General features: G+C 35.4%; 2 protein-coding genes across 2 annotated transcripts; one reads left to right on the top strand and one right to left on the bottom strand.

Annotated features, from left to right (window-relative positions):
• Positions 1-1358: 1358 nt before the first annotated feature.
• LOC110905130 (heat shock protein 83-like) lies at positions 1359-4660 on the bottom strand. Its single transcript, XM_022151014.2, has 3 exons — positions 4142-4660; positions 3196-3476; positions 1359-3110 (listed from the first exon to the last, which is right to left on the bottom strand). Exons 1-3 carry the CDS (start codon positions 4419-4421, stop codon positions 1560-1562), a joined length of 2112 nt encoding a protein of 703 aa, XP_022006706.1. The 5' UTR covers positions 4422-4660; the 3' UTR covers positions 1359-1559.
• A 9553-nt stretch (positions 4661-14213) lies between these two features.
• Positions 14214-19148, top strand: LOC110907902 (cellulose synthase A catalytic subunit 1 [UDP-forming]-like). Its single transcript, XM_022152819.1, has 7 exons — positions 14214-14285; positions 14592-14946; positions 17612-17804; positions 17883-18149; positions 18236-18581; positions 18685-18754; positions 18846-19148. Exons 1-7 carry the CDS (start codon positions 14214-14216, stop codon positions 18965-18967), a joined length of 1425 nt encoding a protein of 474 aa, XP_022008511.1. The 3' UTR covers positions 18968-19148.
• The last annotated feature ends 5421 nt before the right edge of the window (positions 19149-24569 follow it).

Here is a 24569-nt window from a genome sequence, read left to right as displayed (position 1 = left end):
TAGGAGAAAAAAAGGTAATAAAGTTGTTAAATAGGTTTGAAATTTTATGTGTTTTGACGTTGTTTATGGTTGTTTAGATGATTTTTAGGGTGATTATGTTGTTTATATATTTTTAGGATGATTATGTTGTTTATATATTTTTAGGGTGATTACAACTTACGTTATGATTTCTAGGGCTTGAATAGTTGAAAATTAAAATTGAAACATTATGTTATGGAGCGATTAACTTATGTCATATAGAGAAAGAATTGCTTAAGAAATTAGTTTTAGATGATATTTTGGATAGATTTCAAAAAATGAAAACCCGTAGGGCGTCGACGTTTTAATTATGTTTGTAACAAGGTTTGACATGTTTTTGATGATTATATAAATTTAGTTTGATGTTCGTTTATTTTACATGACCCGACCCGACCTGATACGAACCGATTTTTTTTACTTATATACATAGGGGCCTAAAATTTTTAAAAATGTTTCGCACCCCCGTGGAAAAATTCCTGGGTCCGCCACTGCTGCTGAAGATACGGTTTTCTTTATCCAGTTAGATGAAAACTTGGTCTCAAATGAGTCAACTAGTCTCATGGAGTTGACTAATCTAGTGTTGATCTGCTATTTAGAAAAAAAAAAATACGGCAGATATCTTCATAGAATCTTGTAAGGTCACTAATCATTAATGATGAGGGCACCATGGATCCGTTATTATTTTGAATTGTTTCTCATCTTTTATTGCTACTCAACCATTGCCCAACCACCCTTCGATTACCCAACTGCAAATCTTTCCACCACATGGACCAACACTGAATCTTTATCCATTTCTGTCAACTTCATAGACGACTCAAGGGTCCGAGCCATCCTCCTTGAGGATCGATCATCTGGGCCGAAATTCGCCTGTTGGTTCTACTACAACGGAACCTGCAGCTCTTACCTCTTCGCTGTCTTCATTGTTCAAACCAACAGTACGTGGCGGGTTCCCACAAGTGGTGTGGTCAGCAAACCGAGACTATCCGGTTAGCTATGCAGCTCTTACCATAGCCTATGGTGCAGTACTGAATCTCACGCCAACTGGAGAACTTGTCTTGCAGGATGTTGGAAACTAGTTTCATTGAACTTGACCGATGATGGAAACTAGTTTCATTAAAAAATATTTCAACCTAGTTTCATTGAAATAAAAGTAATTAAATTTTGGTTAAAAAAAAAACCTACATCATAAACCATAAACCAAATTGCTAAATAATTCCCTATGTAACACCTCAACCCACTCACCAACATGTATTCAACCGATAGAATTTACACCCCTCATATACCTCTCATTATCATGTTTCGAACATAACATCCAGCACTATATTTGGGGAAAAATCAGAGACCAGGAAATAATAGACTCAAAAAAGGGGTATGTATTTCACATGTTAACCATACTACACAATAAGGAAATATTCACTTGATACCCGACCAACAAAAAGACACTCGATAACAACTTCAAAACAAAAGAAAGAAAACCGACCCATTCAGACACCCATTTAAACACACACTGAATGAACCAACTTAACTAGGCATGAACCAACTTAATCCACTTCCTCCATCTTGCTTTCCTCTGCACCTTCTTCCTCTAAAGCAGGCATTTCAGCGTCATCCTCTCCTTCTTCCTCATCAATGCTCAGACCCAGCTTCAACATCCTGTGAATCCTTCCTCCAAACGTGTTTGGATCCTCCAAGCTGAATCCAGATGTCAGTAAAGCAGTCTCAAACAAAAGCAGCACCAGATCCTTGACTGATTTATCATTCTTGTCTGCCTCAGCTCTCTTCCTGAGTTCCTCCATGATAGGATTGTCAGGGTTTATCTCCATTGTCTTCTTGCTAGACATGTAAGCCCCCATGCTACTGTCTCTCAGAGCCTGTGCCTTCATGATCCTCTCCATGTTAGCCGTCCATCCATATTCTCCAGTCACCAAACAGCAAGGCGAGTCCACAATTCTGTCGGAAACCACAACCTTCTCCACCTTGTCTCCCAAGATGTCTTTAATCGTCTTGCATAGATTCTCAAATGACTTCTTCTTCTCTTCCCTCTTCTTTTTCTCTTCCTCGGTTTCATCCTCAAGCTTCAACCCTTCTTTCGTTGCAGACACAAGCTTCTTCCCATCATATTCCTTCAGCTGCCCAACCGCATACTCATCAATAGCATCCACCATGAACAACACCTCATAACCTTTCTTTTTCAGTCTCTCCAAGAACGGAGAGTTCTCAACAGCCTTTTTGCTCTCACCCGTGATGTAATAAATATCCTTCTGGCCCTCTTTCATACGGGTCACATAGTCTTTCAAACTGGTCAACTCATCACCACTCTTGGTTGAATGGTATCTGAGCAAATCAGCCAACTTGGACCTGTTCTGGCTGTCTTCATGAATACCCAACTTCAGATTCTTGGAGAAGGCTTCATAGAATTTGTTGTAATCATCCTTGTTCTCAGCAATCTCATTAAACATCTCAATGCATTTCTTCACAAGATTCTTCCTGATAACTTTGAGAATCTTGTTCTGTTGAAGCATTTCACGAGAGATGTTGAGTGGCAAGTCATCAGAGTCCACCACACCCTTCACGAACCCAAGGTATTCCGGAATTAGCTCTTCACAGTTGTCCATGATGAAGACCCTTCTGACATATAACTTGATGTTGTTCATCTTCTTACGAGTGTCAAACAAATCAAATGGAGCCCTCTTAGGGACAAAAAGAATCGCCTTGAACTCCAACTGTCCTTCAACAGAGAAGTGTTTCACAGCCAGATGTTCTTCCCAGTCATTGGTCAAGCTCTTGTAGAACGCAGCGTATTCTTCCTTGGTGATCTCTTCAGGTTTGCGAAGCCAGATTGGTTTCTGTTTGTTGATAAGCTCCCACTCATGAGAAACCTCCTTGATCTTCTTCTTTTTTCCCTTCTCTTTCTCTTTCTCTTCGTCAACTTCCTCAATGTTACCTTCCTCTTCTTTTTTAGGCTCCTCATCTTCATCATCACTTATCTCTTTCTCGGTTGTTTTTTCGGTCCATAGATAGATCGGGTAGCTAATAAACTCGGAATGCTTCTTCACCAGATCCTTAATTCTCCTTTCTTCCAAGTACTCCATCTGCAAAAGTAAATCCAAAAACAGTTATTAAACTGATTCTCACAAACAGAGACAAAGCAAGGATGTCAATGAAGCACACAATTACCTGATCCTCCTTGAGGAAGAGGGTGATCTTGGTTCCTCTGCCAAGTGGCTCCCCGTTAACATCCCTTGTAACGGTAAATGAACCACCGGCTTGAGACTCCCAGATGTATTGCTCATCATCGTTGTGTTTCGTGGTAACAATGACCTTCTCAGCAACAAGATAGGCAGAATAGAAACCTACACCAAACTGCCCAATCATGCTTACATCAGCCCCTGCCTGAAGGGCCTCCATGAATTCCTTCGTTCCGGATCTTGCAATTGTCCCCAAATTGTTCACCAAATCTACATAATCACAAAAACAGTTTTAGATTCAAATATTCAATAGTCCCTTACAAAAAGGATAAACAGAATCCCTATATAGCTTAATTCTAACCAGTGTACGTCTTTAACGTGTTCTGAAAACATTTACACACTACAATATCATTACTCTCACACATTTTTCACATAGTACGTTGTCAACAACTAAAAATTTCAGAGGCTTAGCTGCATATCATGTCATCAAATGCCCTAATCTCGAATTCTTCTAATGATTAACTATAACTATTTTCGTCATTCTGGTTTGTCCACATAAATAAGGAAGCAAAGCTCATCTTAAACGAAAACTCATAAGAATCACAGGGTTTATACAGATTACAACAGGCATGTTCTTCTTTGAGTTTAACCTATTTATTAAACCTTTGGTTAACTAGAAATGCATGCTAAACAATACAGTGGCAAAATTAATGAATGGAGACATAAAATTGGACGCATAATTAGTTTTATCATTCCGTTCTGGCCATACATAATATGAAGCAAATCACATCTTAAACGAAACTCATGAAACGAATTAAGCGTTACAATTTCACGTTAGGTTTAAGTAAGTATTACACATATCGTTAACTAAAAATGCATGCTAAACAATTGAGTGACAAAATTGATATACAGAGATGTAAAAATTGAATGATTACCTGCTTTGGTCATTCCAACACCACTATCAATGATAGATAAGGTCTTGTTAACCTTGTCCGGAACAAGCCGGATGAAGAGCTCCGGTTGCGCTTCCAGTTTGCTCTTGTCCGTCAAGCTCTCGAACCGGATTTTATCCAAGGCATCGGAAGAGTTGCTAATGAGTTCTCGAAGGAAGATCTCCTTGTTGCTGTAGAAGGTGTTGATGATTAAACTCAACAGCTGGTTGATCTCAGCCTGGAATGCGAACGTCTCTGCATCAGCCATCTGTACCTCCGCCATTGCAGCGAATTAAGTAGAAGTTGTGAAACGATGGAAGATTGATTGAGAGAGATTGTAGAGAGAATTTGTTGAATTTCAGTTTTGCTGAGGAGATGCATGAAATTGGGTGGGTTTTATAGTGAAGAAGGTGGTGTTTCTACTTTCTAGGCCCTTCTACGGAGCCATTGGTTCGGAGTAAGGTTCGGGTGTGTTCTGGATCCTTCCATTCCTCTCTCCAGGCCCTTCTACGTGCTGCTTATGATTTCTAGCTTTTCACACGTAGGCTTAAAATATATTGTTACTAGGTACAATTTAAAGTTTTAAACAACATAAGAGTGTAAGGAGTGGTTAAACACTTGAGAGTGGCAAATTAAAAAATCAACCAATGATAGTGTGCCACGTCAATAAGTGAAAAATGTTTAAACTTTGGTGAAAAGTGTTGGCAATGGTTTAGACATTTGGTGAAGTGGTAAACTTTAAAAAAAAAGGAAAAAAATGTGATTGGTTGAGATTGGAATGGACCCCACCCCACACCCCCCCCCTCTCTCTCTCTCCTTCCTCCTTCCCCGCGTCGGTAATGCATCACCGAATCTTGTCCATTTCGTCAAACACCCGTATCGGCAAAGGTGTTGGCATTGGTTTGCCACACTTTACCACTTCGGTAAAGTGGGTTTGCCAAAGCCCAGACCGAACACCATAATAAATATGTTGGATATAATGTTCAATTGTCGATTAAAATTCAACGTTACCGTCACGGTACAACCCAAAGAGTTACACTTTGGGCAACGAACATTTCACGGTGTTTTAATCGTTAATCACTAGATCACGAAATAATAAGCGTAATAAAAGAAACTGGTAATTATTCAGAATAATTACGATGAGCCAGATTAATATTATAATTAATTGTTAATTATAATAAATTATATATATTGTTAATTATTTAGATAATTAAAAAGAGAGATACTTGTTTTAATTATGAGATAATTATGAAGGAGTTGTGATTAGATTACAATTCTTAATCCTTGTTTTGAAATAAAAGGTATATGTATATCTTTTAATAAAAAAGGGGACTCTACACATAACTCTGAATAAATGGCTTCTGCTCGTTGCTTTTCATGAGTGACGAAAACAAATTGAAGGCAACAGAGGAATTCTTATTCAAATCAAGAGACAGATTTTGCTTTTGTTTTTTTTTTACTTGACCACTCACGCAATAAGAACAAGAACAAGTTATTTCTACTTGCAATTTTTTAAGGGTCGCAACAAGTGGTATTGTTTCTCTGGTTACGCATACGGTAAAGTTTTGAACTTTTCTTTTTAGATTAAGGCTTCGTTTGAAATCGTTTCAAACGAACAAATATGATTTCGTGGTCAACGATCATCTAGCGAGATCGTTCGTTGAACCAAGGTGTCTTTCTTGGATGTCACGATTCTTTAATTTTAATATAACCTATTTTGATTGTAATGAGATCACTGGTGGAAACGGTTTAGAACCGAACCTCGTGTACATGTTTTCCGCTGCGTTCGGTTTGTTTGACAAATTGACAAATAATTATTTTTCTAAAAGTTACACGAAAATTCCAATAGTGGTATCAGAGCCACCTTACAAATCAAAGTAGGTTATTTTATAAAAGTGTTATAAAGTAGTTTATAGAATTGCATGCTTAAAATCGAGTAGATTTGGCATAGGAATTTGTCACGTATAATAGTTATAGGCAAGTTTTTTTATTAAGGCCAAACATGAACACTTGTCAAAGTCTTCTTTGAAATAATTTTTGGCCTTAACCTATTTCGTTTAGCTTAATGATCGTACTATGCAAATCCAGGTTTAGAATTTTTTTTGACAAGCGTACTAAATTAGTTGTTTAGCTACGTGGTTAAATAAATTAAAAAGTTGGAAATATTGAAATAATGATTTTAATATCAAAGCGATATATATTTTTTTTATTAAAAAAAATCAGAACTCATTAAATTTTTCCTTATCGGAAATTTAAACAAACAAAAAAAGGAAGTTTTTTTTTAGGATTGGATCCAAGATTAAGTGGGAGCACAAAAGGGTTTGTGCTACACTTAATGGGCTCGGTTCACGTTCTTGGGCTCGAACGAACCGAACATATTATGAACCCGGAATTGCATATTTATTTATTTATTTTGCGTTTTGCCATGAGATGTTTATTACGCCATAAAATTAATAACTAATACACGATCATTAAAACGACAATTTTAATAAAAAGGTTTATTAAGTATTGGATAGGTAATTAAAATAAACAGTTTGTTTTAAAATACAAAAATCAAAATCGGTTTTTCAAAAATTAAAAGTTAATTTGAAAACCGTAATTAATAAAAGTTATTAATTAAAATAAATTTGCGACACGACCAACTTAGATGAAATAGGGTATTTAAAATTAATCGGTCGAGTGATTGAAAGGTGTTTCAAGTCGTCACAAATTAAAACGTAAAATTGATTTTTACAAAGGAATTGTATAGCCTATGTTCATGCCATAGGCCGTACAAGTATTTTAAAATGACCCGAACTGGTAATTTTAAAATATAACCCAAATTAAAATCGATATTCTACACCACCCTAAATTAAGAACACCCGAACTGATCTACCCGAACCCCTGGTGCTAGTGTTTACCCTGCATCCAGGCCTACGGTTTTGGTTAGGGGTAGTTCCGCGATTTCCATGCTTACATGGGCCGGGCTACGGTTCTTATTTGAGGACAAATATCACTTTTGCGACACGAGAGCAAATGTTAGTGTTTACCCTGCATTCGTCTTCTACGGTTGTGAAAGTGTGCGTAGTTGGGGTTAACGTACCAATGCTTGACAACACTCGTCATGCGACCCCAAACCGAGAATTGTGTAGTTGACACAATTGGTGATCGTCACCTACCCTTCAATCTATGCCAGTGAAGAGTGCTAAGTCCATTCACTGAGTTATGGGGAGATGGGATCTCATCCTAATTCCTAAAATTTTGTATATCTTGGGTCAAAATTGAATTAGGTTAATGCATGAAAATTACTAATAAAATTTTCTTCTAAATTCTACAGATGTCTACAAACAATTCTGATAACACCAAATTCTCGCTTAAGTCCATCCTTGAAAATGCTAAACTTGATAATTCTAACTTCATGGATTGGTATCGCAACCTGAAAATTGTTCTCAGGGCGGAGAAAAAGGCTTATGTCCTTGAAGGACCAATTCCCGAGGCACCTGCTGCTAATACGGGTGCAGCCCGTAGGACATGGGAAAAACATGTTGATGATTCCCAAGATGTGACATGTCTTATGCTTGCTATGATGATTCCAGAACTTCAGAAGAATCTGGAAAACTTGGGCGCATATGAGATGAGTGAGCAGCTGAAAAACATGTTTCAGCAGCAAGCTCGTCATGAACGTTTTGAGGTGATGAGATCTCTCATTACATGTCGCATGCAGGAAGGTACTTCGGTCAGTGCTCATGTACTGAAAATGAAGTCTTTCGTTGATCAACTAGAGCGTCTGAACGCACCCCTTAGTAATGAGTTAGCTACGGATGTGATCCTTAACTCGCTACCCAATTCATATCATCAGTTCGTAATGAACTATAACATGAATGGGTGGGAAAGAACGATCCCAGAGTTGCATCAGATGCTAAAAACTGCTGAGACAAACATCCCAACTAAGGGCAATCCAGTGCTGGCGATTAGGGAAGGAAGAATTACCAAGAAGAAGCAATCCAAGGGAAAAGGCAAGGCGAGTAAGCAAGACAAGGGCAAAGGCAAAAAGGTTGCCACTCCGAAGGCAAAGCCTCATAAAGATGCCAAGTGTTTTCACTGTGATGAGATCGGGCATTGGAAGAGAAATTGTCCCAAGTACCTGGCTGAGTTGAAGCTTAAGAAGCTGCAGATTGGAGAATCCTCAGGTATACATGTTATTGATCTATTTTCCTTTTCGAGCAAATCTTGGGTGTTTGACACTGGATGTGGTTTTCACATTTGTAATGATTTGCAGGGACTAAAAAGGATTAGAAAGCTGAAGCAGGGTGACTTAGAGCTGCACGTTGGGAACGGGCAGAATGTTGCTGTGAAGGCAGTTGGAGAATTTATTCTTGAATTACCTTCTGGATTGTTTATTTCTTTAGACAATGTTTTTTATGTTCCTAGTTTGACTAAAAATATTATTTATGTTTCTGCTTTAAGAGAACAAGGTTTTAATTATGCTTTTGATTTTGTTAATGGTAACATTTCTGCATTTTTAAATGGTGTGTTCTATTTTGAGGCTAAGCCTCACAATGGTGTCTATGAAATAGATACTTCTAACAATAGATCAAATAATATGGTATGCTCTCTTTCCTCTAAACGTGTTAAAACTAGCTTTAATCAAACATATCGTTGGCATTGTCGTCTTGGCCATATTAACATCAATCGCATGAGGAAGCTCCAGACTGCAGGGATTCTAGAATCCACGGGCCAGGAGACTTATGATTTATACGAATGTTGTCTAAGTGGCAAGATGACTAAGGCCCCTTTTACCGGAACTAGTGAAAGGGCCAAAGACCTTGTAACACCTCGAAAAATTTCGTCCAATAATGTCTTGACACGTGTCATAAGGTTCCGGTATGTGAAAACAAACTTTAGAGGGACTAAAGTTGACAAACAGTGAAAACTATGGAACGTAAGGGTCCAAAGTGTCAACAATGGATAAATAGACTCTATGATAACCCTACATAATGTTTATAACCTTAAACGGATGGATCATGGATCATACGAAGCGGAAAATGCACAAAAGTGAGGAATTACAAACTATAGGGGCCAAAAGTGTCAACATGTTGAATTTATACCTCTGAGTGAACTTTTGGCAGACCCGAAGCTTTGAAATGCTAAAATATACTCACTAGAATATGTGGTAAAAATTTCGTGAAGTTTCGTTATCGTATGAGAAAGTTATGGCCAAAACCGTACTTGAGGGGTTAAAAGCGTCAACGTCGAATTTCATGGCTTTTCGGTTGAGCGCAAAGTTATCCAAGGACATTACCATGTTGGTAAATGTCCCAAGGTTCTTAAAACCAAGTTTGGGGGTTTACGAGTCAAGATAAGTAGCCGAAACATCGCGTACAAGAACAGGGACCAAAGCTGCCAAGATTGAAAGTTGTTTGGCTGTTAAGCAGGTCAGGCGACCCGCCTGGACAGGCCCAAGCGGGCCGCGAACCCCTATCAGATGCAGAGTTTCGCGAAATTGACTGTTTTGACCCGAAATTTGAGTTGGAACCAGCTGTGTGCACCTCCATTTCTCACCAATCAGCTCCCATGCATGTAAAGACACCTGTTACACTCTTGTGACATCTGATTTCTCCATTTAATTGATCAAATTGCTCATTTGGGAGTCTTGAGTTGGAGAAACAAGAGCTTTAGCAACTTGCAAAAATTCACAGAGCATTCCGGGAGCATTTCTGATCAACAAGGCCGACTCTAAGTGTTAACTAAGCTTCATTAGGACCTTTGTAAGCCTCTATATCATTCCATAATTCGTTCTTGCTTTGATTACTAGTTAAAAGTCAAAGCGTTGTTCATATAGTTTGACTTTTCGATTAAACGAGTTTGGCTCTGTCATTTCTCAAATTGAAACCACTGATATGTTGGTATTTATGTGGGAAACAAACCCTCAAAAGGGTATTCTCTGATTCCCACTCTAAGCATGCTATTTGTCGAGTCAAAGTTGTTTCTAAAAAGTAAACAGAAATCGTTTTTGTGAAAAATAGCTTAAATGGTAATGTAGATGACATGCAATCAGTTTGATCATCAAAAATAACTTATAATGAACATAAGAATGTGTTTTATCATAATCAACTCGACAATCTATAGTATAAATACGAATCGGAACCGAAAGTCTTGTAAAACGACTTTTTCGTAGACTATCAATTCGGATCCGTGCATGCATGTTTGAGATCTGTATTAGAGCATATTTTGAACCACTTTTATTTTGGTTAAACTTTCTGGAATTTTTGATACTTGAGTCTATGCTTAGCCGATTCATTTGCTTGTTTCCGATTTATGCTTAAAGTTGACTATTTTGCCCTTTTAGATATAAAACGTGATTTTTGGAAAAGTGAAAGAGTAGAAATCTTTATTACTAATTTATAAACTTGCACCGAAAATTTGAGATCAGTTAGTGGTCCAGATTTTGAGTTATGGTCGATAGCGTAAAACTATATCTTTATGTTTAATAAACGGCGCACTTCGCGTATAACCTATTTCAGGCCACGTTTTGATATAAAACTTTTTACCCACTGATGTTATATAATATTCTGGGATTTTTGATGATTTTTATTTAATTTTTGGCTGATCGGATCATACGTCGCTAAGTCGATTCGGTTAATGCCGGTTTTGACCGTTCAAGCCATAAAATGAGTTTTATACATCCTTTTGACTCCAAACCTTTTTCTACTGATTTTATATGTTAAATAAATTATTTTGAGCATTCTGGAAATATAAAAATCTCAGCTTTCTTTTAAAAACCCGGAAACGGCTCTAAATCGCATTTTTAGCGTTTTTTAGCGCATAGTAGGCGTTATACTCATTTTAAACATATAAGACTCATACCTACTGGTGTGATTAGTATATTTTCATATAATAACAGTAAGTATAAATGTTTTAACTCAGATTTCCAGTTTTGGCATTTTTAGCCCTTGTGAAATTACTAAAATACCCCTACGGTGCATAGTTTGATTTTAAATGATAAGTTTTGTATACGGGTCATACCCTACTTTTATAATATGTTAAATGAAGTATATTTACTGTATAAATCAGACCCGAGACTCAGATTTCCAAATTAACTCTTTTATAATCCTTTAAATGACCAAAATGCCCTTCTAAGGCATAAATTGAATTTAAAATTATTCGGGGCATAATAGAACATAACTTACTGATATTATATCATATTTTAAGCATATTATCTCAGGGAACTTGAATACGACTCAGTTGGCTACCCGAAACGCCCTTTTTGCGTTCGGTTCGGTTTACGTAACTAGTTTGCGTAAATTGACCGAAACGGGTCAAACGTTATCATTTTTATCTCAAAATCCAGAATGTATTTAGTATACCCATATTATACAAGTATTCAAACTTGTCGGGTCTAAATCACATTCTATCCGGTCTTTCGCGTAATCGTGCGCTTGTACCGTATCGTCCTTAAAACTAACCGGTCTAAGCTAAAGCTTAAATAAAAGACCCGTTAGGAATCTAATAGGTTATTATAAACCTTTGTTCCAGATTAGGAGGCCCAGTAAAAGCTACCTACACTTACCATTTGTGATTCATACTTGCTCAGGTAAATACATTTTGACTTATTTTCCCTATACGGGATTGGGGTACGGTATATAGAATACCGCTTGATCGAGCGCACAAATCCTGCGCCCTTGGGGTGTACAGTCTTGAATAGTTTGTTCGACTCGTTTAAACAGTTTTGTTTTACTTTAAGGGTTTGGGGGGTTATTGACCGTGTCCCGGATATCCTTGGCATTATCTTACGAGATGGCCACGACCAGAGCACGGGGTGTAGGCGTACACCCGACGTGTATAACTCTTTAATGTGGTGTGTCATTTAATCTTTAGCCCGGACAGCAGATCCCGGGCCACCAAATGTACGAGTAGCATGTAATTCGTTCACAAGTTTATATTGCATAATTATCCCAAGTTAATAAAAATATTTATGCCTTGTGCATTTAAATAAATTTTCAATCATTTTCAAAATGAGTCAGTTGATTTGTATTTACCAGTGTAAACTGACGTATTTTTCCCAAAAGGTTAAGTGCAGGTACTAAACGAACTAGGCTGGCTGTTTCCTAAGAGCGTCCACTATAGTCTCGCAAGCTCGGACGACAAATAAACTGTTGAACAATTTATCTTATTTTATTGATCCGCCTGTGGATCCGTTTCAACTACTTATGATGTTTATTATTACATTTTAAATAAAGTTGAAATGAATCTATTTCTGCTTCCGCTGTGCATTATTATATTGTGTTGTTTGTCTATGACGATGCCAACCACGTCACTGTACCCCACACCGGGCCCACCGGTGACACGTGGAGATCGGGGTGTGACAGACCTGTTAGAACTCATACATACTGATGTATGTGGTCCATTCAGGACTATGTCAAGGAACGGGGAAAGATACTTCGTTACATTTACTGATGATTATAGTGGATATGGATATGTTTATCTTATGGAGTTTAAACATGAAACCTTTGAAAAGTTCAAAGAATTCCAAAATGAAGTACAGAATCAACTAGGGAAAACGATTAAGGCACTTCGATCCGATCAAGGTGGTGAATACATTAATCAAGAGTTTGATGAACATCTCAAGAAGTGTGGGATTATATCCCAACTAACTCCACCCGGAACACCACAACTCAGTGGTGTGTCTGAGAGGAGAAATCGAACCTTATTAGATATGGTTCGATCAATGATGTGTCGTACAAACTTACCACACTCCTTTTGGAGTTATGCTCTTGAAACTGCTACACGTCTTGTAAATATTGCTCCTACTAAAAAGGTAGAAAAGACACCATATGAGATTTGGCATGGTAAACCACCTAAAGTCTCTTACCTTCGCATATGGGGATGTAACGCTTATGTTACCAGTGAGTCTTCGGACAAACTTGATCCTCGCGGTGAAAAGGTTGTTTTCATTGGATATGCATATCCGGTTGGTTATTATTTCTATAATCCTGCTGAAAATAGAGTTTTCACTAAGCGTCGAGGAACATTCCTAGAGGATGAGCTTATGGCGCGAGGAATTGGAGATAATCTTGTGGATCTTGAGGAAATTCGAGAACCACAAATTAATCAACCAATAGTCGAATCTGCCTCTCAACAAAATATTGTTGAACCTGAACCTGAGAGGATTCAGGAATCTGATGTAACACTAGGCGTCCGCAGAAGTACGAGGGATCGTCATGAACCTAATCGGTATTCACCTGATAGGTACGTCTTGATAATAGATCAAGAAGAGCCCTCAACCTACAAAGCTGCGATTTCAGGTAACGAATCTGAAAAATGGCTCCAAGCCATGGGCGTCGAGATGCAATCCATGTATGACAACCAAGTCTGGGATTTGGTTGAACTTCCTCCCGAATGTCGGACTGTAGGAAGTAAATGGGTTTTCAAGTTGAAAACAGACATGGATGGAAATGTGCAAACCTATAAGGCTCGGTTGGTTGCTAAAGGATTTACTCAGACTCAAGGAGTTGATTATGAGGAAACCTTCTCGCCAGTAGCCATGCTTAAGTCTATTAGGATTCTACTTGCCATAGCCGCGTATTATGACTATGAGATATGGCAAATGGATGTCAAAACCGCGTTCCTAAATGGACACCTTATAGAAGATGTCTATATGGAGCAGCCTGAAGGTTTTGTAGATTCTAAGAATCCAAAGAAAGTTTGCAAGTTGAATAAATCCATTTATGGATTGAAACAAGCATCTCGAAGCTGGAATCTTCGTTTTGATCAGAAAATCAAACAATTTGGTTTTATAAAAAACGAAGATGAGCCATGTGTTTACAAGAAGGCAAGTGGGAGTTCTATTACTTTTCTAATCCTGTATGTAGATGACATACTTCTCATTGGAAACAATATCCCGATGCTGTAGGACGTTAAATCCTGGCTTGGTAAATGTTTCTCAATGAAGGATCTTGGAGAAGCTGCTTATATTCTAGGAATTAAGATTTATAGAGATAGATCTAAGCGGCTACTTGGACTTAGTCAAAGTACATATATTGATAAGGTCATTCGACGTTTTTCAATGCAAGATTCCAAGAAGGGTCTCTTGCCAATGGCAAGTGGAACCGTACTGAATAGTCATCAGTGTCCCAAATTGGACAAAGATAAAGAGGATATGAAAAAGGTTCCATATGCCTCTGCTATTGGTTCCATAATGTATGCCATGTTATGTACTAGACCGGACGTATCGTTTGCTCTGAGCTTGACTAGCAGATATCAGCAGAATCCTGGTAAAAGTCACTGGATTGCTGTGAAAAATATCCTAAAGTACTTGAAAAGAACTAAGGATATGTTTCTGATATTTGGCGGTTTGGAAGAAGAGTTGAAAGTAAAGTGTTACACTGACGCAAGCTTCCAAACGGATCGCGATGATTCACGATCTCAGACAGGCTATGTTTTTACTTTAAATGGTGGTGCTATAACTTGGTAGAGCTCTAAGCAAAGCGTGGTGGCCCAGTCGACCACTGAATCAGAATATATAGCGGCTTCAGAAGCTGCTAAGAAGGCTGTTTGGATGAAAAAGTTCATTGCTGATCTCGGAGTTATGCCAAGCATACAGAAGCCTATCGAGATATTTTGCGACAATACAGGTGCAATTGCTCAGGAAAAGGAACCAAGGTCGCATCACAGCACGAAGCATATTCTCAGAAAATTCCATTACATACGGGAAGTTTTGGAAAGAGGAGACATTGTAGTAGAGAAAATTGATACTGATCAGAATCTAGCAGACCCGTTTACTAAGCCTATACCTCAAGTGAAACACGAGAAGCATGCAGATAGTATAGGTCTTAGATATGCTAGACAGTGGATCTGATTTTGTTATTTAGTAATTTGGTGCATTTTGAACTGTAAACAGTATTTTATGTTTATTTGAATTTAATGGTTGAATGTCTTTTAAACTATTATATCTGTGTTCAAATATTAGTACGTTAAGTATCTATGAATATTGTATTCTAAAATGTCCGTAGTCTATCAGATTCGTGAGAACCAATCTGGTAAAAGACTATTGTGAATTAGATGGTTGATCCATATAATGGATACTCAAAGTATTGAGAACCATATTCACTGATATGATTAGTTGAATTATATTGGGCGTAACTCGTTTCAAAATGATCTTCATGGATCTTAGTCATAAGATATTTTGAATAGGTACGATCATTGTATCCTTAGACTTGTGGTACATACTAGAACTAACATAAATGAATGGTTGCTCTTTGATTCTATCTAACGCTGTACGTAACTGGCAGTAATAAGGATAGTGATCTGAAGTTTAGTGGGAGTTGTTTGTAGCCAAAGGGATCTGTGCTTCTATACTTAGGAGAAGAACACTCTGGCGCCTTTCGTTGGTTTGAACTGGTGTTAACGCGTGGCCACGCTCGAACTAGTAGTAGTTTGATAAACCACTTCAAATTAGGAACGGAATTAGAAATGGTTGAATAATATATGAGAATGAATTGGATCCATGTCTCATGTTCAACAAGTGTTCAATACAGAGAGATAAATGAGTCGATAACCAGGGCTATAGTATTTGCATAACCAAAGGTTTGATTAGTGTAAAGAATTAGTTGGCATAAATTTGTCATACCTTGCCGGGGGCAATATGATGCAGCTAGGCACCCACTATTGTCTACATTGAAACTTAATCGGCCAATCGACCAAGTGGGAGATTGTTGGATATAATGTTCAATTGTCGATTAAAATTCAACGTTACCGTCAAGGTACGACCCAAAGAGTTATACTTTGGGCAACGAACATTTCACGGTGTTTTAATCGTTAATCACTGGATCACGAAATAATAAGCGTAATAAAAGAAACTGGTAATTATTCAGAATAATTACGATGAGCCAGATTAATATTATAATTAATTTGTTAATTATAATAAATTATATATATTGTTAATTATTTAGATAATTAAAAAGAGAGATGCTTGTTTTAATTATGAGATAATTATGAAGGAGTTGTGATTAGATTACAATTCTTAATCCTTGTTTTGAAATAAAAGGTATATGTATATCTTTTAATAAAAAAAGGGGACTCTACACATAACTCTGAATAAATGGCTTCTGCTCGTTGCTTTTCATGAGTGACGAAAACAAATTGAAGGCAACAGAGGAATTCTTATTCAAATCAAGAGACAGATTTTGCTTTTGTTTTTTTTTTACTTGACCACTCATGCAATAAGAACAAGAACAAGTTATTTCTACTTGCAATTTTTCAAGGGTCGCAACAAGTGGAGCTATTGTTTCTCTGGTTACGCATACGGTAAAGTTTTGAACTTTTCTTTTTAGATTAAGGCTTCGTTTGAAATCGTTTCAAACGAACAAATATGATTTCGTGGTCAACGATCATCTAGCGAGATCGTTCGTTGAACCAAGGTGTCTTTCTTGGATGTCACGATTCTTTAATTTTAATATAACCTATTTTGATTGTAATGAGATCACTGGTGGAAACGGTTTAGAACCGAACCTCGTGTACATGTTTTCCGCTGCGTTCGGTTTGTTTGAAAAATTGACAAATAATTATTTTTCTAAAAGTTACACGAAAATTCCAACAAAATATTTCTTGAAAATGCGGATAAAAAATGGAGATATTAATCTATCTACTATCTATAATAAAAGAAACCAAATTTGGAACACATGTCATTCAAAGAGGGCTTCTATGATTAAATGGGTTGTGGATGCGGGTAAAACTCCCGACCCATGAACAAACTTCTGGATCCTATATAATCTGTTATAACCCGTACCACACCCTTTTTCCCATCATATCCTCTTTCCCTTCTCATCTTCTATGTAGAAACCCTAATTTCAAAATCCTCAATTGTATCATCCGTTTTCATCTTATACAGTCAACTATTAGTTCCGATTCGTTTGGGTGAAGAAAAAACAACCGTTTCAATGGCAGTGGCGACAACCAACTGGTCCACGACGGCAGACGTGGTGGTGTACGATGGTAATGGCCTGAACTATGGCGGCGAGTGGTTGCTTTGGCTGTGTGGCGGATCTAGCAAAACAAACAGATCCAAAACAAAATGCCAAACAATTTAGATAAATCTGAACAAAACGACTCATATCTTATACCTTCGCAGCAGATCTAATGAAAATTGATGCAAATCTGATGTGAATTTGATGATATCCGGCTGAATTTCTTCTCTCCGATGGATGATTTGTAGCGGAGGATCGCCATACTTAGAGGTGGGCATAGGTAGCCGGAGAGAGTTCATGTTATGTGGTATTTCATCTGATTTGGGAACTATCTGTGCCTAATGTTAGTGGAATTTGGTGAATTTTAGGGTTACATCGACTTATTAGTCTTAGATAGTTTATGTGATTGTGTATTTTTCTGTGTCTTTTAACTTTTGTTACTAGATTTTAGCTGTTTTAATTAGTAGTAAGTTTATTTCATGTATTTGCAGAAATGTGATTTGATATTCTATGGTATATGTTATTGTAGTTCCTGTAAGGATTGATGTCTCAACAAAGGACTTGAATGCTTACGGCCTTGGTAACGTTGACTGGAAGGAACGGGTAGAAGGGTGGAAGCTAAAACAGGAGAAAAATATGCAAATGACAAACAGATATGGCGGTGAAGGAAAAGGAGGGGACGAGATTGAACGGATTGGATCAAATGGAGAAGAATTGCAAATGTAGGTGCATTTCAGTTTCATTATTATTATTAGAATTATTTTAAGTTAACCTACAAAAGTGGATGATTTATGTGACAGGGCTGACGATGCTCGGCAACCAATGAGTAGAGTGGTGCCTATTTCATCAGCTCATCTGACGCCATATTGTATTGTAATAATTTTACGGTTGATTATCTTGGGTTTCTTTTTGCAATACCGTTGCAGTCATCTAGTGAATAATGCTTATCCATTGTGGTTGATATCTGTTATATGTGAGGTCTGGTTTGCATTGTCATGGCTTCTTGATCAATTCCCAAAATGGTTCTCTGTTGAACGTGAGACCTACCTTGACAGGCTTGCATTGAGGTATACATATATGATTTTCATTGCAAAGGTTTTATTTCTCGACACTTGTCTTTCTCTATTTATATAAATAATTGTTAAATTTGCAGATATGACAGGGAGGGCGAACCGTCACAACTGGCACCTATTAATGTTTTTGTGAGTACAATGGATCCGCTAAAAGAACCTCCACTCATCACAGCGAACACGGTGCTGTCGATTCTAGCTGTGGATTACCCTGTTGACAAAGTCTCTTGCTATGTGTCTGATGATGGTTCCGCCATGCTCATGTTTGAGTCCCTCTCTGAGACTGCTGAGTTTGCAAGGAAGTGGGTCCCATTTTGCAAGAAGCATAGCCTTGAACCCAAAACACCCGAGTACTATTTTGCTCAGAAGATAGATTACTTGAAGGACAAGATTCAGCCTTCTTTTGTCAAGGAACGTAGAGCAATGAAGGTATACACTTTCACTTTTAATTGAGGTCTAACATGTTCATGTAATAAAAAAAATTGTTTTAGTGTTCTACCCTTATATTAATATTTCGTTAATTTGATGATAGAGAGAGTATGAAGAATTTAAGGTGCGGATTAATGCTCTTGTAGCGAAAGCACAAAAGATGCCGGAAGAAGGTTGGACAATGCAAGATGGAACTCATTGGCCTGGAAATACAGATTATCTTTTTCATGAATTAGTGTCTTAATGTTTGTTATGTTGTTGCAGGGGATTCACCAAGTTCAGCCGTACTGATTATTTGCAGTGGAAATCTGAAAATCGTATCGTCTCTGATGGTGTTAACGCCAAACCTTTTAGTGAGTTTAGTGTTCTGCTTAGTTGAGGCTTGAAAAACCATCTTAACTGATCATCGAATTACTTACATCAATAACATTTTTTTGTTTCATTGGAATCTTACCAACCAGGTTAGGTGACACCCTTTTCTATTGAATTAACTAATTAGATAATGTATTCAAGTTTCATACAGGTTATGTGTAACAGAATGAATAAAACTGATAATGTATTCATGTATCATAAGGTTATGTGTAACAGAATGACTAAAACTAAAGGAGCAAAGTGTTAAATAAATATTTTTCTGTTGTTTAATTTTATTATAAGAATAGCATTCAGTAATAGACTTTCGATGTTCTATTAAATAATAAATTATAATAATATTAAAAAATAACTTAACTAAATCTTATATATATAAAAGTAAAGATTTTTTCAACTTTGAATTAATATTAATAATAATATATATTCTTTGTATTAATTTCTCGATATCTCTTGATCATTAATAAAAGAAATCAACATCTATTGATCATTAATAAAAGTTATCAATTTTATGAAATTCTAGATAAATCAGTTTTTAATTTAAAAATTCTAGATAAAATCAGTTTTATCTAAAGTTATTATAAAATCAGTTTTTATAAAATTCTAGATAAAACCAGTTTTATCTAAAGTTATTATAAAATCAATTTTAAAAATTCATGATAACTCAAAAAAAAAAACATTATCTATTTATACATCTTTACCTTATAAATAGTAGACTTAATCATTCTAAACAGATAAAACCAGTTTTATCTAAAGTTATTATAAAATCAGTTTTAAAAATTCATGATAACTCAAAAAAACATTATCTATTTATACATCTTTACCTTATAAATAGTAGACTTAATCATTCTAAACAATCAGAGCTCATTTTAAACAATCAGAGATGGAAGGGAGAAGTCTAATCTATTTGAATGATATTGATGGCAAAACAACAGCTTTTACGATAAAGGTAAAAGTACTTAGGCTTTGGAGAAAACCAAATCCCAAAAAGGTTGGTGAGATATGGGCTATTGAGATGGTGCTCATGGATGAAAAGGTATTGTTAACTATATTTTTTTTAAATAAACAAAATAAAACCACCCCTCATTTGTTAAACCGCGTGTACACGCGGGTTCTAATCTAGTATACTAAATTAACATAGATGAGTTAATATAAAATAATAAAAAATAAAGATATTATATAATACTTATTATTGTATATACATATTACATTACATTTAATGAGAAATAAAAAGTTACAATTATAATCTGCACATTATCGAATTATAATCCGCACATTACCGAAAATAATTTGAATCAAAAAAATATTCACATAATTCATAAATATCTATATATTTATTTATTTTTACATGACATTACATCTTTTATTCATAACTTCATTATCTCTATCTAAGATTATTGGTTTTACCACGTCCCTCTTTTAATTCTTAATAATCTCGCATACAATTGACCATGAGTGAATTCGGTAGTGTTAAAAACCAGCCTTGTATAGTGATTGGCCTTGACTTATATTAATTGTCATTGAAAAACAGACAGATAGTGGAAGTGGAGATTTGTGGCCACAATGCAACATAACAAAATTAGGTGTTGATAGTAAAAACGACCACTGCTTATACACACTCCTAGACCGGCTCGTAGACTTTTGCAGTAGTTATAATTATTATGAGTTTGATAAATAAGTAGATTATTATGTTGTTACTAATATTAATGTGAGTGATACGTAACATTTTTTGGAAGCCCCTATATTACAACGGTTGAATATCAAAAAAAGAAAAATATGAATTCTAAAGTTTCTTAATTAATTATTATACGTGTATTAATAACCCGTGTATTGCACGGGTTAACATTATTTGGAACCGTGAATTAGTTAGTTATTAAAATGGATAAATTTCTTGAATTAATTACCAAAAAACTTTTTTAGTTGTAATATATGCCGAACCCATTACATTACATTGTATTACAATTAATAACATATTTCAATTAAATATATCCACTGCTCATTGTGTTATATTGATACGTTAATATCTGTGAGTAAATATTATAAATATGTAAATTAACTTTACCTTTTAATTAATTAATTATTTGGAATAATTTTTTAATTAATTTTATTATAATGGATAAAGATAAGAGATGTTTATGTATTAGTTAATTGTTAAAAAATATTAAATATATAAATATTTTTTTTAGAATTAAATCCTTTATTAGAATTTAGAAGATTAGATTTTGATATATAGATATAGATAGATATAAATGTAGATAAACCTAAATATAAATAGATATTAATGTTTTATTTAGATAAAGATATAATAATTAACTTTAATTAATAATAATTATCTATAAGTAAGTAGAAGATAAAGACTTTAATTAAAAATTAAGTAGAATATAAAGGCGGGAAAATTAAAAAATGAAAATCTCTAATAAATGACACGTGTCCCTCCACTGATTTACTTTATTATATGTATAGATTTGTTATATTTTATTATTATTACTTTGTTATATTTATGCTCCTAAATGCGAAGTTAAAAAACATACAAATTATTTCACTATTTGATAAACATCATCTCATCATGTGTTAAAGTAATTCTCTTTTAAACGTCTAAAACTAGTTATACCCGTCTATAGACTATATAAGTGTCATCAATTAAATATATCTACTTTTGATTTTTTCTTCTCTTTTTCATACTTATCTTACATTAATTAAATAAATGAAATAAAGATAAAGTTATAAACGGTTGTTTGTTAAACACATTGATAAATTATAAAGTTCCAACATAATGAAGGTTGTTATAAGCACTAACACATAATGAGCGTTTTTTATGGTGTGTACATTTCTGATATACAAATTTACATTTATTCTTTACGTAACTATCTCTAGTAAACTTTTATCACGGTATATATAATGCTAGACATAAAACCTAAAAAGAGTTTGGATGGCACCAATAACTTGAACTAAAACACAATAAACTTAACACATAACATAATTAACTATGTTTAATATGAACTTTTAATAAATAATACCAACCAAAAATACAAATATAAAATCATTGATTTTACTAACAACAATAACACGATCTTAATTCAAAAAATATATAAATATAAACATATGACATTATAATAAGGTAACCTTATTTAACCAGTCAAATTGTTTGTTCGTTGATTTATCATCATACATATTAGTTTTTATCTTATATTAATTACATAAATAATAAACTAATATTAAATCTTATCATACTATGAATGTCGGATAAAATCCTTCTATTTTCTAGTAAAATATTGTTCTTAAATTTAAATTGTTAATTTAAGATATTTTTAAAATAAACCAAATTATTTATCACAAAACCAAACTTTGTATTAATATATTATTTATTTTTATCTTGCACTATTAAAAAATTTATTATATCAATTTTATTACATAATTTATAAATCAAATTGTATATAACTTTCAATATTATTTGATGTATAAAATTATATTTAGTCAACCCATGTAATACACGGTTTTTTAAAATATAACTTAGGCTAAACGGTATGAGAACCGGCCTAGGGTTGGCGGGCTCCAGCACCCGGCTAGCACACCCAAGACGGACCTATTGATTATATCTATTAATTTCTAACACTTTGAGGAATAGTGACTTTTTTGGGTTTTGTCTTTTCTTTTTTTACTTTTCTTTCTTTATACTAAAAATTCCTAAATGACTTCTTTTTGTTTTTTACGATAAACTTTAATATTTTTCATTTTTTAATAAATTATGGTGTTGTTAGATATTTTATACGTTTTTTCTCGAGTTTGGTCGTCGTTTGGTTGTTACTTACCAAGGTGTTTGGTGGTCATATTTAGTCCCTCTTAGTTTTTTTACCCCATCAAAATTTCAATACATGTCGGTATACATTCAACTTCGTCTATGTTTTACGTCACGTGAGTCACTCGATATTAAAAATTCGTGATTTTGTTTTACGCTTTTTCCTATTTTGGCCGTCGTTTGGTTGCTACCTAGCACGGTTTTACGCCTCAGGCCCAACATTCCGCGGCAACACGGTTTTATGCCCTCGCCCGCAACGCGGGGGGGTTAAGACTAGTTTTCAATAAATAAAGTTGTTACAAAACGACTAGTTTTTTTTAAATATGTTTTCACTCCCACTTTATAAATATATACCCTTTATTCACCCATTTCAACCAAAATCTTTCCAATCACTCTCACTTTTCATACACTACCTTAATTTTAATAAAGTTGTAGGCATGTCCTCTTCATCATCGTGGTGTTCGTCATCTTCGGGCGAGAGCGATTTGTTTTTTGCGAACGCCGTAATGCTGGTAGCAAAGATGATCACGGAGGAAGAGGAAGAAACAGCGTTACAACCGCTTACTAGGCAAATCGCCATAAACCGAGACAAAGAAGGTTATATTTTTTTTCGTTGTTAAAAATTTAGTTATATGTATTTTTCGTTGTTAATAAATTATTAAATTTATTTTTCTGTGTTAATAATTTATTTAATTTATTTTTCGGTGTTAATAATTTAGGTGCCCATGATAGATTAGTGGCCGATTATTTTGCCGACGAACCTTTGTACGCAGCAGCGATGTTTAGACGTCGGTTCCGAATGAGTCTTCAACTGTTCTTACGTATAGCATACGAGTTGGCGCAGTCTGATCCATTTTTCACACTTCGATATGACGCTAGGGGCTATAGGGGATTCACCACTTAAAGAAATGCATTGCGGTCATTCGCCAACTGGCATACGGACCCGATTCGTTGGATGAGTATTTAAGGATGTCCGAAAGAAGTGCACGAGAATGTTTGTACAAGTTTTGCGAATGGGTGGTGAACCTATATAGAAAGAAATATCTGCGAAAACCAAACGCAAATGACGTCCAAAAATTTTATCAAGCGCGCGAAGAAAGACATGGTTTTCCAGGAATACTCGGAAGCATTGATTGCATACACTGGCCGTGGCAGAACTGCCATACTACGTGGCGAGGTCGATATACTCGAGGCGATCATGGTCATCCGACTATAATACTAGAGGCTGTTACGTCACAAGATCTGTGGATTTGGCACGATTTTCTTAGTGTTTCTAGTTTGTTTAACGGCCTTAACGTCATCTACTAATCAGAGATCTTTAACGATGTCATAACATGAACTGGTCTTTAACGATGTGGTAGGGTTAGTGTGTTATGTTATGATGTGGTAGGATCAGTCTATTATGTTGTAGTTGAGCTTGTATTATGTTTGGTAGCAATTGAAAGTTATTGTTTAAGCACTTGTCTATTGTCAACAATTCAAACAAACCAAACTGGTTATATAGATGGTATATAACCTTCTAATTTGGTAAATGTCACAAAATTAGGCTACATAACCATAATAGTAATTGTCCAAAGTAAACCATCCTAATTGTTCAAACACAACCATAAAGTAACAAACAAAACATCATAATTGTTCAAACACAAAGCAACAATAAAACACTTGATATCTAAGAAACACAAAGCAACAATAAAACAATTGATATCTAAACAACATCTTCTCCACCTTAACCTTTGCAGCTGGCCTCGGGTCTAACCCTCCAAAAACCGCCATCATAAATCTTCGATCGCACCTGTAGTTAACATGGCTTACTGGAGAAGAAGAAA

This window comes from Helianthus annuus, chromosome 14 (assembly GCF_002127325.2).
Source record: "Helianthus annuus cultivar XRQ/B chromosome 14, HanXRQr2.0-SUNRISE, whole genome shotgun sequence".
NCBI classification, from domain to species: domain Eukaryota; kingdom Viridiplantae; phylum Streptophyta; class Magnoliopsida; order Asterales; family Asteraceae; genus Helianthus; species Helianthus annuus.
Note: the sequence above shows the minus strand (reverse complement) of the source record. Positions and strands in the feature narration are given on the sequence as shown.